Source organism: Sapajus apella, unplaced genomic scaffold (assembly GCF_009761245.1).
Source record: "Sapajus apella isolate SASKATOON/1434 unplaced genomic scaffold, GSC_monkey_1.0 scaffold4, whole genome shotgun sequence".
Classification (NCBI taxonomy): Eukaryota; Metazoa; Chordata; class Mammalia; order Primates; family Cebidae; genus Sapajus; species Sapajus apella.
In genome coordinates, this window is record NW_022436944.1 from 37,291,134 (window position 1) to 37,307,613 (window position 16,480).

The 16,480-nt window shown below is 46.7% G+C and overlaps 1 protein-coding gene across 6 annotated transcripts in view; it reads right to left on the bottom strand.

The window, feature by feature from the left end:
- RFTN1 (raftlin, lipid raft linker 1) overlaps positions 1 to 15,758 on the bottom strand; it is a 205,262-nt gene extending 189,504 nt beyond the window's left edge. For 2 of the 6 annotated variants that reach the window (XM_032267221.1, XM_032267225.1), the window contains exon 1: positions 15,220 to 15,758. Coding sequence is in view for 1 of the 6 variants with exons in the window: in XM_032267214.1 (XP_032123105.1) it covers positions 12,880 to 12,973 (94 nt within the window). In the remaining 5 variants the exon portion in view is untranslated. Of the gene's footprint in view, positions 1 to 12,879; positions 13,697 to 13,716; positions 13,797 to 14,862; positions 15,155 to 15,219 lie in introns of those variants that run through there. The other 4 variants (XM_032267236.1, XM_032267226.1, XM_032267241.1 and 1 more) reach the window with 4 other exon arrangements.
- Positions 15,759 to 16,480: the final 722 nt, after the last annotated feature.

Below are 16,480 nucleotides of genomic sequence, written 5' to 3' on the forward strand. Positions count from 1 at the left end.
ACATCATTCCAAAAATGTCTAGACTATGTCCAAAACCAGTCAGGAAAACCTAGCTTACAAAAAGTAGGCAAAACAAGGTGTAACAGTGCCTTGCACATGATCGCAGAGTTTTGTAGACTGTGCTATTTACCATGTGACGTTCCCAAACCATGCTCACATTAGAATCCTGCAAAAGGATGGAGGCAATGGATGGGTATGTTGCTTTTGAAGGCAGTGGGAGGGAAGGCAGAGGGAAGGGTCTAAGGAATAGCTCTGCCAGATGCAGGCAGAAGACACGGATGTGCTGCACATTCCTTCACACAGACGTTCAGGGAGTGTCTCGGTAGAAGGATCTCTCTCATATGGGTCAAAGTCTCTGGTAAGGTAGAAGGTAAATGGTAAGTAGGATGGTTTTTAAATGTGCCTCCAAAATCCACTGACACTCCTATTGAGCCTATTGAGAAGTGGGGTCTATGTCATTTCCGCTGAATTTGGGCTCCATGACTATTTGACCAATAGAATATGTGAATAACACAGTTCCAGTTTCTGGACTCATCCTTAAGAAACTGAGAGCATTCACTCCCTGACTCTTGGGATGCCTGCTCTTCAAATCCAGCCACCATACCATGAGGAAGCTCAAGTAGCCCAAAGAGGGGCCCATGTGGAGAGGAACAGACAGCCAGAACCAACTTGCTGGCCATCTTGCCAGCCAGCCATGTTGGAAGTAGATCTTCTGCCTCAGTCAAGCTGCTGATGCCAAGTTAAGCAAAGACAAGCTGTTTCACCAAGCCCTACCAAAGCCGCGGATTCCTGAGCAAAATAAGCTACCATTGTTGTTTTAACCCTCTAAGTTTTGGAGTGGTTCATTTATACCGTAAGCAACTTACACACTAAGTCTGCCCAAAATGACCATGGCCTGCCACCTCCTTGGCACCTGCTGAAGTTGGCCTGCTTGTATGGTTCCCGTTTCAGCCATTCACCCTTTGAAGGACATCTGAGTTGTTTCCAGCACTGGGTGATTATGAATAAAGTGGCTGTAAACATTTACATAGAGGTTTTCATGTGGACGTAAGTTTTCATTTCTCTCAGGTAAATACATAAGAGTGGGGTTGTTGGGTTATATGGTAAGTGCAGGGGCCCTGTTAGTGAAAAATGTTTCTCTTTACACATGCAGGATGGCCAGATGCTGCTGCCATGAGAGGTGTATGGCAAGTGAGACCCCTCAAAGATCAGCGGACTAGCCCCTGCTCAACGGGGGTATCAGCTCACTAGGTGGAATCATGCCCAGAGGAGCTATTCACTGACTATTTCTCCTGTCTTTGTTTTTGTAAAGAATACATGCTAAAAGTCACCTGTGTCTAGTGAGACTCCCCCAGTTCTTCACCTATGCTCCAACCTACTCCCACAGCTCCACCTTTCCAAATTCCTATGCTTGCCTCACATTGACACCTGATGTCAATCAGGTTACCTGTTTTATGTGTGAGTTCATTGTTGGATCAGCTTTGACTAACAGTTCTTCAGGCATTTGTTTCTCTTTTTATATTTTTGTCTTCTCAGCAGACATCCCTGCAACTATGTGTATGGGTCTCCCAAGTATCAAAGTACCAAGAAAAACTTTCCAAGAAGTCTTCAAAGGTAGAGGAAACGGAGGAGGTTTTTTCCCATTCCTATGAAACAGTGGAGAAATAGTTAAAATATACATACAATTATCTAGAAGAAATTGGTAAGGGTAATTAGGAAATGGATGTTTTCTAGAGAGGAAAATAAGGTAATTGGAAGAAGGCTCCAAGACCTGAACTACAAGAAGAGGATGGGTAGACATTGCAAATGATCTGGAAGCAAAGATCCCTTCAATGTGATGTTCTGGAAAAATTTCTGGCTGAATCAAACCCAAACTGGGATGTCCCTTTGGTACAAGGTGGACAGGCTTCCTACAGGAGATATCAGTTCCATGAGAGAGGAAACTTATGTTCCAAATTCATTAATCCATCCATTCATTCAACACACATTTATTAAGGTCTACTTTGAGTCAGGTACTTGGTTAGGAAACAGAAAAACTGGGAAGGCCAGGCCCTGCCCTCAGGGAGATCACAGAGACAATGAGGAGATACCATGGTGTGGTGTGGCTGACTGTTCTGGAAGTCTGGACAGAATGCGGGAGCATTCAAAGCAAATGACTGTTATAAAAAACACAGAGAGGGTGTGGTAGTGTGCACCTGTCATCCCAGCTACTTGGGAGGCTGAGGTGAGAGGATCGTTTGAACCCAGGATTGCAAGGCTGCATTGAACTATGATTGCACCACTGCACTGCAGCCTGAGTGACAGAGCAAGACTTATCTATAACAAAACACACACACAAACACCGCACATTGCCAAATACTTGGCTCCAGAAGCAGCTGACCAACAATCAGGCACAATGTTCTGTGTCATTTAAAATGCTGAAATGTTTAAATTATTATTTTAAAAATATTCTAATATGTTTCTGAAATGCTTCCCAAGATGCCCATAAAAACACTGGAAAACCACTTCAAAAGGATCACCTTCTTAAAAGATGATTTTTCAGCTGCTGTGTAGAAAAGCCTTAGTTTAAAAGTTCATTTTTACTATCAACTAACATGCACACATTTAAATAATGGGGGCAATAAATGTAGTTATATTTTCAAATACAAATTAGTTTCATTAAGAGTAAGCCCTCATTTGCCACACTTGCTGCTAATCTGAGGCAGCCTGTAAAGCTAATTTTAACAAATGCCAGCAGCTCGTGACAAGCAACCAGAGATGGGGCAATTATATGCAATGATGCTGGATCAGCTGGCAAACCCATTTTTTATTTCTACATTCAAATTCTGTATTTGAAGACTCAAGCATGTTTATTACTTCATTCAGTCATCCAAAGTAAGAACTGATCGTCCAGATAAAGAAGTCTTTACATGATAACAACGTCTCTCTAGATCCAGAAATATAAATTAAACTTAAAAATTCAGTCGAGTATTCAGACGGTGTCAGATACTGCTGTCCTGCAACAGAGTCAAAGAAACTCTAGGATAACTAAAATGTACCCATTGAAAGTGTTCCTGATCCAATGCCAAGCGTAAAGAACAATCTAGATCAAACCATAATAATGTACGGCACCACTCTTTTGAAGTGTATGTGTATTTGTTCACAAAATCCATATTTAAAAAAAACTAGCAGGACGTAAGCCACATGCGAACAGAACTTTTTTTCTGGGTGATGACACCACGGGCTACGTTTTCAAGTTTTCTTGGTTGAGCGTGCATTACTGTCATGGTTGAAACAAAAAGGGGCACCTTGAGAGGCCGAGGCAGGTGAATCACTTGAGCCCAGGAGTTCAAGACTAGCCTGGGCAACATGGCAATACCCTGTCTCTACAAAAAAAAATTTTAAAAAGAAGTTAGCCGTGCATGGTGGCATGTGCCTGGGGTCCCAGCTACTCGGGAAGCTGAAGCGGGAACATCACTTGAGTCCAGGAGATTGAAGCTGCAGTGCGCTGTAATCTCGCCACTGCACGCTACCGCCCAGCCTGGGCAACGGAGTGAGACCTTGTCTCAAAAAAAAAAAAAAGAAAAGAAAACAATAAGGAAATCACAGCCAGCCTCCAGGACGGTCCTCCATGACCCTCCTGGTATTCACAACCTTGTGCGGTCCCCTCCTACACTGAATAGGGCTGACCTGTTTAACCAGTAGGATATGGTGGAAATGAGTGTGATTTCCCAGGCTAGGTTATAGGAAACATTGTGGGTTCTACGTCACTCTCCCAGACCTCTCGTTCTGGGGGCAGCCAGCTGCCATGTTGTGAGGCAGTATCAGCCAGATGGAGAAGTTCCCTCTGCAGGGCAACGGGGCCTCCTGCCAACAGCCAGTACTAACTCGACACCCATGTGGAAGTGGGTCCTCCAGCCTTCAGCCCAGCCAAATCCTCACAGCAACCTCATGAGAGACCCTAAGTCAGAACCACTCAGTTAAGCCACTTCTGGATTCCACTTCTGGAAACCATGCAAGAGAACATGTTTGCTGTTTTAAGCCTCCAGGTTTTAGGACAGTTTGCCACCCATCAATAGATAATTAATCCAGGCAGTTCATGTTGAAAGTCTTGCTCCTATATGAGAAGTGGCATTGTGGAGTGGTTGAGAGCTGACTCCTCAGCTGCCAAGTTTTGGAGTAATTTGTTACACAGTAAAAGACACCTAATAGGAGTGGTGTTTGCATTATAAAAAGAAAACACTTGCCTACCCCCACTCCTCCAGCCCCCACAACTTACCACCATCTCAGTCCGTCTCAGCAGGGGTCTGAGCCCAAGTCCATCTCTGCTCTGCTGCTCTCCAGCCACCCTTCCCTAAACATAGCTCCCGTTCAGAACCTGCTACTCAACACGTGGACCTCAGGCCAGCAGCTGCATCTGGGATCTTGTTAAAAATGCAGAATCCCAGGCCTCATCCCAGACCTGCTGAATTAGAATCTGTATTTGAGCAGTAAGTGATTCCTTAAAGTTTGGCTCAGTAAAGTTTTAGAAACACTGGACTGTCGCAGTGGCTCTTAATCTTGACTGCACTTTGGAACCAACTGGAAAGCTGTTAAAAGCCCAGATGCTCAGGTACTTAGGGATGGGGTCACAGCACCATTACTTTTTAAACCCCCAAGTGATGCTAACATGCAGCCAGGGTTGAGCATCGGTGCTCTTGGAGCCAACCCTGTCTTTTCCCACTTCTAACTCTCTCCAATCTCCAATAGCCAGGACCCAGTGGGTCCCAGGATCCTCCTACAGCCTCACATCTGGGACTGGGAACCACAGTACAGGGCTCATCCACGCTATTCTGCTAGTTCCATATCTCCTGATCTCTTGAATCTCTTTCTACCTCAGACGCCCCTTCCCAGCCTCCTCTACCATCCTCCCGGGCAAGCACAGGCACCTCCCACATTTCCGTCCTCCTCCGTCCTCTTGCCTGACTTTTCCAAAATTATTTTAATTATAAACCACTTCAAACATATGGAAAAGTACAGAACATGAGATGTCTGTGGATCCACCACCTGGATTTAACAAGTGCTTACATTTTTACCTTCTTTGCTTCAGATCTTTTATTTTTGCATAAACATACTTCTTGGACACAACCCTCACACCATTCCCTTTCTCCCTATCTTTCTATCCCTGCGTGCGCTCTTTCACAATCTGTACATAACACCCAGAACAACATATGGCAGAGATTCTGACGATTTCTCAGCTCATAGCACCCTTAGTTTCTCTGTACATTTTTTAATGGCACACCCTAGACTTAAAAAAAAATACCCAATACTTCCTTTCATTAAGCAGTTAGGTTCAAACAATACTTATTCACAGCCTAATAACAGCAGTCTTTCAAAAAAAAATAGCACACACAAACTGAAAGAAGTAGTATTTTTCTTTCATTCTTAACCACGATTACCTACTAATGAGATGTGTGCATCTGTTGGACACTGTGCAACTTCTCAAAACTTGGAACGACACTGAATACCCCCATCCTAATTTCCAGTTCCACACTGATTTTCTTAGCAATGACCCAAAATGCAGCTTGTGAAGATATGACATCATCAAGAGTAATATGGTAGTGTCAGATGTTGATATTGCGAAGTGCCTCAAGCTAGTAGTTAGCGTGGTATCTGACAGATGTTAAGAAATGCGGCATCTTCCTCAAAAATGTAAACTATCCCTTGGCCACCCTGTGAATTTGCTGCAGTGCCTTGGGGTATCTTAGCACAGAATTTGGGAACCACCAGTACATAGTATTATGTGTGTTCAAAAATGTTACTTAGATGCTGTTGTCTTCCCCTTCGCACTCACACTCCCTCTCTTGCCCTAACTTAAGCTGCTCCAGGCAAGAGCTCCCAGTCTCCTGCCCAGCCTGTCTGTCTTCTTTCCAGCTCCAGGCAGACATCTCCAAGGAGGTGTCTCAACATCTCCACCTGGAACTTTCTCTCTTTACCTGAGACTTTCTCAGCTCTTCTGGAAGAATATGCCCCCAGAGAATACAGCCCCTCGCCTGACAAGCTGGCTCTTCCTCCTGCGTTTCTTGTCTCTGGGTAGCACCACTGCCCTCCTAACATCCAGGCCCCAAAGCCCAGCATCAGCCCGCTGCCAGCAGCATCCTCACCCTGACATCGGCCCACGCAGAGCTGGTGGGTGCTATCCATTCCCCTACTTTCTTCTCCAAACCAATCTGCCATCTCAACAGCAACCAATGCTTTCCTGGAATCTGGCTCCCCCCGTCCATCTAATTCCTGTCTCCAGCTTTTCCCACATTAACCATTTTACACCACACAAGGGGCTCAAAGAGCATAATCACATCCGCTGTGCAGCCTGGAGTTCTCAGCCGCGACCTCACTCCACCCTCCCTCCTTTCCAGTCCTACCTCCCATTGTTCCCTTCACAGTTGACCCCAGAGTCAGGTCAGGCTAAGCTACTGCAGTCTTTTGTTCACACCCAGAACTCTCCAGCACCGCCCTTTTCCTCCAGCAGACCTCCACCTGACATTCCTTTCCTGTCCCTCTCATCCTCTGTATTAGGCAAGGTTCTCCAGAGAAACAGAACCAGTCAGGTGTGTGTGTGTGTGTGTGTGTGCATGTGCGTGTGTGCATGCGTGCGCCCAGATAGAGAGAGACAAAGAGAGATACTTATTATAAGGAATTGGCTTATGAAATTGAGGGGCTGACAAGTTTAAAATCTTCAGAGAAGGCCAGAAGGCTGGAAACCCAGAGAATAGCTGATGTTGCGATCTTGAATCCAAAGGCCATATGGAGATAGAATTCCTTCTTCGAATTCCTTCTTCCTTGTGGATCTCAGTATTTTTTCTGAAGACTTTCAACTGAATGGATGATGCCCACCCACATGATGGGGGGTAATCTGCTTTACTCCAAGTCTTCTGATTTCAAAGTTCATCATGCCTGAAAAATAACTCACAGCAACACCTAGACTGGTGTTTGGCCAAAAACTAGGCACCATAGCCTAGGAAAAACTGACATAAAATTAACCATCACACTCCTTCAAGGCTGAGTTCTAACAGGATTGCCACTCTAGACCATTGATTCATCCAATAAATGAGTAATGAGCACTTACTATAGGCAACTCCCTGTTCTAAATGCTAGCAATAGCAAAGTAAAACAAAAGAGATTCACACAGTGAAAGAACAAGCCTGCCCTCGTGGACCTTACCTTCAGAAGCCCAGAAACAGACAACAAACAAAAACAATACATGAAATTCCATTTTTAATGTATGCCACTAGAAAAAAAAATGCAGGGGGAAGAAGTAGCAATCACAGGAGGAGGTACAATGTTTTAAATATGGGGGTCGGGAAAGGCCACACCCAGAAGGTGGTATTTAAGCAAAATCATGAAGAAGGTCACAGAGAGAGCCAGGGGATAAAGGAGAGGGTGGGCCAGGCAAGGCAGCAGCAGATGCAAACAAGCTGGGGTGTGGGGCTCCCGGGAGGTCGATCAGACCTCAGGGTGAAGTCAGACAGGGCTGGGGAGGCAGAGCACAGGGCTGGCTGGGCCATGAGGACTTCAGCTCTACCGTGACTGAGCTGGGAGCCTCTAGAAGGTTTTGAGCTAAGACACGAATTACTCTGGCCACGACCAGCCATGAGAGCGGGGACCCAGATGACAGTGGGTGGAGGTGTGGGCAGTGGTCATGTTCTGAGTATGTTTTGAAGGTGGAAAATGCGATTGGCTGATTTGAAAAAAAGAGGATGAGCAAAAGACGGCATCCAAGACACCTCTAGAGTTGGTCACCAGCACCTGCAAGGCTGGAATGGCCCTCTTCTCAGATGGGGAGAGGACACCAGGAGTCAGCCATGTTAACTCCATCCACGCAGAGGTGTGCAGTGGGCCGCGGGATGTACCATTCTGAGTTTAGGGGAGAGCTCCAGAGCTCGTGGTAATGCCTCATCTCCCCACATGACAGCAAATTTCTGGAAGGCAGCGAGCATGTCTTTTCATCCCCTCCAGCAGCTATTCCAATGCCCTGCCCCTAACAGATGCATGATAAATACCTACTTAGCAGCATCTTTTGGGAATCGGAAAGACATTTATCTGGTCCAGGATGGAAAAGTGCATTTGGAATATTCCATCTGTGGCTCTCAAATTCCCTTTCTTAACAGTACAGCACAGGGGTTGGTTATACAGGCTCTGGAACCAGGCTGCTGAGGTTCGAATCCTGGTGCCCCTATATCCTAGCTGTGTGACCTCAAGGAAGCCATTTAACCTCAGTTTTCTCATCTGTGAAATGGATACAACTGCAACATCTACTTCTAGGGTGAGGGCTAAATAAGGTAGGGTGAGTTAATATTTAACAGGGCTCAGAAGAGCTCAGACACATAGAAACAGCAGTATAAATGTTAACCATCTAGTACTCTACTAGGATTACTTGTTGCCCATTATAAAGATGCCTTTTGACCCACTCTGGCCTGTAGTCATGATTATACCACACTGAAAGGGGCACTTATAAGGTATCATAAGACACTGGAAAATCTCAGAAGACCTCTCTAAATTAAAGAAGTATTTAAATAAACAACCTGATGTCTTGTAATTTATATTTTCAAAATTTCCCAACACATGATATGTTCAGTTTCCATTAACCAGAGTCTATGATTAACCAAATCTCTTCTTACTCAACTTTGTGAGTACGATCTATTACAACACTTCCCCCAAACCTGAGGAACTTGAGTTCTATTCCATAAAACTTGAAGGATTCCCCAGGACAAAGGGTAAAAGGCAAAGTAGGGAGTTTAAATACACACACACACACACACACACACACACGTACAAACACATACACATACACACACGTACACACACATACACACACGTACACACATACATGTACACAAACACACACATACACGTACACACATACACATACACACGTACACACACATGCACACACATACGTACACACATACACAAACACACACGTACACACACGTACACACACATACACACACATACATACACATACATACACACATGTACACACATACACGTACACACACATACACACATACACATACACGTACACACACACATACACACACGTACACACACGTACACACATGTACACGCACATGTATACGCACACGTACACACACATACACAAACACACACATACACGTACACAAACACACACACACACATACACAAACACACACATACACACACATGCACACAAATAAAAGCTGATAGGCCCCCATAAAGAGTAAATTCTAACCCTCACGAGGTCTGCCTATGGAAAAAGAAGATAGGACATTTCAAGTGTAAATGCCAGAGAAAGTTGTCAGTGAGATGCAGCTGGCTTCCTGGTTGAAGAAGTGTGGAAACCTCCAATATGGGATCATAAAATAGCATCAGAGTTTGCCGGCATCAAACAGCTAAGCCAAGCATAGCTTATGTTGATTTCCCACTTCTGGCTGGACCTGCTGCTTGGGAACACCTGAGGAGTGGCTTCCTCTCTTCTGTGAGGCTGATTCTGGAGTACTGTACACCACAGCAGAGGTGACAGCCACAGTACCAGCCGTCCAGTGTCCTGCGTAACCAGGACACCAAAGCTGCCAGCCTCCTCCATCACTCCCTGCACTCCGGAGGCAGGTCAAATCCAGGAAAACCCCAAACAAAGCTTTCAAGTACCCCAAATGGTGTCTCCTCCATCTCAGTCCTGGCGGGTAGCCATCACTGCAGAATGTGACCTGATTTTCCAGCTCTTTGGTTCTGGCCCACTGAGAGTGATTTTTCCTCCTGAATTCAGCCCAGGTGGGGAGTAAGTCACACAATTGCATATTTAAAAGCTGAACTGAATTCTTATTTGGAGAGCAGGGAATTAGCAGGGTTCAAGCGGTGGTTATCGCTTGTCTGCTGTACAATCTTTTATGAGAAAGTATCTTGATAAAATATGCATTGCTAATAATGAAAGCCCCTTTGGGGCCCAGGAGAAAAGGGAGACTAAATGTATGTCAAAAATTGAATGCGAATGGGAGGGAAGGTCACAGGCATGCACACACACACCTTTTAAAGGTAAACATAAAAGCAACATTTGGCTAAATGTATCCCTTTGTCAGTGAAAAATAGCAAGCCCTAGTAAAGCATGTTACTGATCCTTAAACCAAAGGGTAAAAAAGAAATACTTACCATAGAGCAGAACTATCAAACAGAACTCTCAGCAATGATGAAAATACTATCTGTGCTAACCAATGCAGTAGCCACTAACCACATGTGGCTCTGGGTCACTTGAAATGTGGCGAGTGAGGCCGGGCGCGGTGGCTCAAGCCTGTAATCCCAGCACTTTGGGAGGCTGAGGCGGGTGGATCACGAGGTCAAGAGATCGAGACCATCCTGGTCAACACGGTGAAACCCCGTCTCTACTAAAAAATACAAAACATTAGCTGGGCATGGTGGCGCGTGCCTGTAATCCCAGCTACTCAGGAGGCTGAGGCAGGAGAATTGCCTGAACCCAGGAGGCGGAGGTTGCGGTGAGCCGAGATCGCGCCATTGCACTCCAGCCTGGGTAACATGAGTGAAACTCCGTCTCAAAAAAAAAAAAAAAAAAAAAGAAATGTGGCGAGTGAGACTATTTTTTAAATTTTCTTTTATCTTAATTCACTACATTTAAATGTAAATGTAAATAGCCACATGTAACTAGTGGCTACTAGGTCGGCTCCAGACACTCAGACCCAACAGTTGGCAATGTCTTTCTGTTCCTTCAATAAAATTGTAATCCTAATCAACCAATAATATTTTAAATTGTCATCAAAATTAGTATAAGATCCTGGCTGTGCCAAACTCAGTAAGCTTGAGACAAAATGAAAACAAACTAACTAACAAACTAAAAAAATCTAAAGAAAATGGTTCCAGTGTATCATTTCCTGGAACTTTGTTCTGATTATCTAGTTTACATGTCTATTTATACCATGGCTTTGTGTATTTGGAAATCCATGATGTAGACAGATCTTGCCTTCAAAACACCAGAATGTCACAGTCTCTTCCCTTAAGGTCTTAGAAAAATAAAAACATGAACTTAGGGAAAGTTAACCTCACAAGCTTCAGTTTCCTCAAGGCTGAAGTGAAGACAACGTAAGTACTTGCCTCTCATAAGAATTAAATTCAGATAATGCGTGCAAAGTGATTTGGCCTCTCAATGAGAAACATGGCCTGTCAACACCTCTCTTATTGTCCTGGCTGAGAAAATGGGCCTGTGCCCCTCAGGTCCTCTAATACCTTAGTTCCTCTCTGTGGTGCCAACAGCCAAACCTTGCCTTGACTGGCCCAGGAAGCAGGAAGCGAACCTATCTGTCTGAGTGGGACTCCAGGATGAATTTTTTGCATCTCATCAAGGTGTCCCAGGGCTGATCAGCAGGTGGCAGCTATAATTCTTAGTATTTTATTAACAATATTAAAATCTGTAATAAAGAGAACAGTGTTAATACAACGAAAGTTTACAATGAGCAGAATTTTCCTAGGCCCAAACCCTTTGAAAGTGTTTTCCAAGCCATTGTAAAGTGCCCTCTAGTAAAACACATCTTGGGGCACTGACATCTTGACACCCACTGCCAACCTCCAGAGAGTCAATCACCCAGAAGGGTATCACAAGTCACAAAATCACTCAGTCAATGTTCACTGTGTTCCTACCCTGTGTCAGGCACTGCATTAGGCTTTTAAAGAGGAAAACGGTCCCCAAACACAGGGCAACGTCTTAAGACTCTGAGCTGTCTGCCCTCTGACCCCTGCAAAGCCTGGTCAGCCCTGGGACACCTTGATGAGATGCCAAAAATTCATCCTGAGTCCCATTCAGACAGATAGGTTCACTTCCCGCTTCCTGGGCCTGTCAAGGCAAGGTTTGGCTGTTGGCACCACAGAGAGGAACTAAGGTATTAGAGGACCTAAGGGGCACAGGCCCATTTTCTCAGCCAGGACAATAAGAGGGATGTTGTCAGGCCATGTTTCTCATTGAGAGGTCAAATGACTTTCACAAGAGAGTCATTCTCTGAGTCTTCACAAAGCCAAATCTGACCTGCCCCACAAAACAAACACAACCCCTTTCAATAGCTGGCCGTCCAAGCCAGTGAAGTCCAAGGGGAATCTCCACCAAGTTAATATCAACCATACCAGAAATCCCCCGGGAGTTTCCAGGCAGAAGCTTAGTCAAATTCTGTGGGGCTTGGGGTTATTTTTCTTTTTATAGAAAGTACTCAATCAATCTTCTTTCACAACCAAGGGTACATTCCCCTATGGAATTCCCTTCTCTGAAGATATCTAAAAATAAAATATTCATCTGATCGCCTGCAATAATTTCAGTTTAAACCCATTTACAAGCAGAGTCAGGGACTTCCTACGGCCCGTCCACCTATGAAAACAGCATGTTCCCCACTGCCTCTGCTTCCCTCTGGCCCCAGAAGAGCACTAGTCAAAGCATGCTCTTGAGAAGATAGAGGACAGGGTTGTAGTATCTAAATCTCAAACTTGGTATTCTTTGCTGATGAGAGTGTAAAATGTCATAACCATGTTGAGAATAGGTCTGGCAGTTTCTTATCAGGTTCCCATATACCTCCTCTATGACCTAGCAATTCATTACTCGGTGTTTACCCATGAGAAATGAGAGCGCATGTCCCTAGGCAGACTGGTACACAAATGTTCATAGCAGCTTTGTTCACAATAGCCAAAGAAAGAAAGAAAGAAACGCGAATAATCCCTGCGTCCATTCACAGAATATACAAACTGTGGAGTAGACATACTCTGGAACATAAGTCGGCAATAAAAAAAAGATCAAATCATGGATACGACACAAGTGAATCTAAAAACACGGCAAGCTTTACACAATATTGTAGAATTCCATTTATATGAAGCTCAAGAACAAGCCAGACTCACCTATGATGAGATACAGGGCAGTGGCTGCCACTGAGAGGGTGAGGGCAGAGAATGAGAATGAGGATGAAGGCACTTGCCGGGGTGACAATAACATTCTCTGTCTTGAGAGGGACTAGGGTTACACAGGTGCACGCATCTGTCAAAACATTATGCAAATGGTACTCTCCAGATTTGCACATTTCACTATATGGATATAAATTTTACCTTAAGGAAGCCATGAACACATTTTGAAGTCTAAATATAAAATATGTACTGAAAATGTTCAGGAATGACCTGTACCAACATCTGTCATTTACTTTAAAATCATAAAATAATCAGCTGGATGTTTTATGAACGGATACCGGATTGATGAATGGGGAGGTGTGTAGTTAAGCAAATATGGCAAAATGTGAATTAGATTCTAGGCATGTATACTTAGGTGGTCACCGTTCTTGCAACTTTTCCATATCTTAAAGAACGGGATGGGGATAGAGTCACAGTGTCCACTCCTTAGTCCACCAAGTTAGATATTTGGCAAAGCACCCATGCCCCACCAAGCCACGGGACAACATAGTTTCAACTCTGCTGAAAAGCAAAGACTGGAAGAACACAAGTAGCTTTATGGGAACACACATCACTCACGCCAAACATTTTCTGCTTGTTTCCCTACAGACAAAGCAATCATTTGAATATAAGCCAAAACTTCCTGCTCAAGAGGAAGAAAAAGAACTCACTGACTTGTATTCCCAATTTATTATCTTTCAATCCCTGTACCAAATCTACTAGCTAACTGCACAGCACTCCACTTCCATTTGCCCCATGCCCATACAGCCAAAAAGCAAACAAAGAAAAACCAACCTAGTGACTTGATACACAAATGCAGCCAGAGGATGACGTCCCAGCTCTGGGGCTTTGAATTTCTCCTCAGGGCCAGAAACCCCACTGAAGGCAAAAGAGGATGCAGAGCTCAGTGTGAGGTTAAAGTGATTTCACTGAGGTTAGCGCACACGCACCAAAGAGCCCCAAACAGCCTGCTTCGTAACCCGTCTGTGGGGGTTGGTGGCATCTGGGGTCACTTGAACTTCGTTGGAATTCAGCTGTTCAGAGGTACAAATTAGGAATCCCGGCAGCGGGGGAGAAGGGAGGAACACAGTGGCCCTACCCACAGGCCCATAGGTCGCTCACATTACAGCCAGCTTCCTTCCTGGCAAGGCCTTACTTATCCTGAGATGACACACGATGGCAGGGCTTGGAAGATGTCTAGTCTGAGCGCCCAGCCCCTGAAACAGCTGTACCGACTACAAGGGAGCTGTTGCTGGAAACTGGGGTGGCCACTCAGAGACTACGCCAGACTTTTTAAAAAAAACACTTCTTTTGTTTTTAAGCCCCTAAAGAAACTCACTGACACCACCCAGCGTCCCGAGGGATCACACACAACCACACAGGGCAGCTGAGGGCAAGCACAGAGGCATGGAGAGACAGCAGGGAGCCCGCCTGGGTCTACAACCTTGGCCTCCACGAGGCTCTTGCTGCCAAAGGCAGCGACACCCGAGGTGAAGGGCACTAGCCCCGGCCTGGGATCCGGGTGCACGTGCCCAACAACGGTGCTTCCTGAAATATAAAACCACCTCCTCCTTGCTTAGTCCCACAGCCATGCTGGCGTCTCTTGAGTCTAGAGAAGTGGGTTAAGACAAGGGGAAAAAAAAAATCCCTTACAGAAGAGGAGCTCCCCGTTTTCAGTGCTGAGGACTCTCCGCGCCCTGCGTCCTTGTGCCTCTGGTGGCTCGGGCACTTTCTCCGAAAGCGCAGCTTGACTGCTCCTACCCGTCCAGTATTTCTGTCCCCAGAGCAAACCCACCTCCCAGGGCACATGCCGAGGGGCAGCCAGGCACCGCCTCCACCCTGCCCCACCCCAGCCGCGCTCACCCCTGAAACCTGGACTCTGAGATGAGCTCCCACCTGTTCTTTTCCGAGGACCCCTGCGGCAGTGTGTCTTGGACCCACCTGTAGCCTCCAAGCTCCCCCACCTCCGTGTCCCTCCTAAGCGCTTCTGAGCCTGCAGAGCCCAAGACCCCCTACAGGCTGCTCCGGAGTGCCTCTCCCTACATCACTCCAGGAATGACTCCCCCACACCCTAAAAAAAAAAGTTGGCCCGAGATCCAGGCGTCCCCACTGATCAGCCCAGGTCTCCATCCGACCCGGACTGGGGAGCTGCTCTGGCAGTCCCGGAGCCCCGGCACAGACCAACCTGGAGGGAGGCGCCACGCGTGGTTCCCACTACCCGCCAGGGACCTGGTCCATGGGGCAAACGGAGGGGCCTGCGCCGGTCGACACCCCAGGCCCTGTTGCGTCCCCACCTACCGTCTGGGACCGGAGGAGGAGAAGGCACGGGCGCGGGCTCCCAAAGACAGCGTGATCCGTCCCGGGAGGAAAGTTTGTGCCATACAGAGGAGGCAGCAGGGGGAGGACGTGGGCGCCGGTGGGTGGAGGGCGGTGGCGCCGCGTGCTCGTGCGTCTGTCCCTCTGGCGATCGGTGCGTCTGTCCCTCCCCGGAGACCGCGGCCGCTGCGCTCTCGCTCTCTGCGCCCTGCGCCCAGCGCGCTCCAGCTCCAGCCCCGACGCGCCCCCGCCGCTGCCGCCGCGCGTCCGCCGGCTACACTTCCTCTTCCTCTGAACTCATGTGCAAAATATGCTGCGCTGCATCTTCAGGGAAAGCCGCGCGGCCCCTGACAGCAGCCGCTGGAGCGGTGGACCCTCCCAGCTCTCCCTGCGCCCCTCGGAGTTCCGCGCGGTCACCTCCACGTGGCCGAGCTGCGAGCGACCCTGGCAGCCGCAGGACCCAGGGGTCGGAGGCTCACCGATCCTCCCTCCCAGCCCTCCCAGTCAAGGTTGTGTGCTGTCAGGAGAGAGCGTGGGAGACTAGGGTCCCTCAAGATTTGAGCCGGGATGCTGGAAGGGCGACTGCCATAAAGGTGCTGATGGCTGGGAGTGGGGTTGGGGCAGACTTGGGAGAGGACCGTTTCTCGACCCCATTCTACAGGTGGGAGCGTCCCCAGACATCTCAGGTGCTGCCAGAATCACTTCTTGGGAGTTAGTGCTTCAGGGAAGGGTAATGCCACTGTCTCCCTTGCCACCTCCTAGTCTACCTACTTAACATGTCCAGAGGTTTGAGATCTGGAGAATCATCTTGCACGGCAACTTGAGGCACCTAGGGAGAAAATTATACAAGGAATGAAACCAGTAAACCAGGCTGCCTTAGTAAAGTGAACATGTGTGGAAGGAGCTATTAGAAAAGATTTTCTTCCTAAAACTAAACCAAGTACTGGCACATAGTAGGTGCTCAGGGGTTAAGAGGAGGATCACTTAACTCCAAAGTCACACAGCCAGTAAGTACTGAAGCCAGGGTTGGATTTCTGGCTTCAGTACTTACTGGCTGTGTGACTTTGGGTAAGCAACTTAACTGCTCTGGGCCTATTTGTCACATAGCACTTCTTCATGGGTTATTATATATCAAGTGTTTAGGAAGCATTCTATAACTTAGCTATTATTATTATTATTATTAGCTTTTGAGATGGAGTCTTGCTCTGTCGCCCAGGCTGGAGTACAGTGGTGCAGTCTCAGC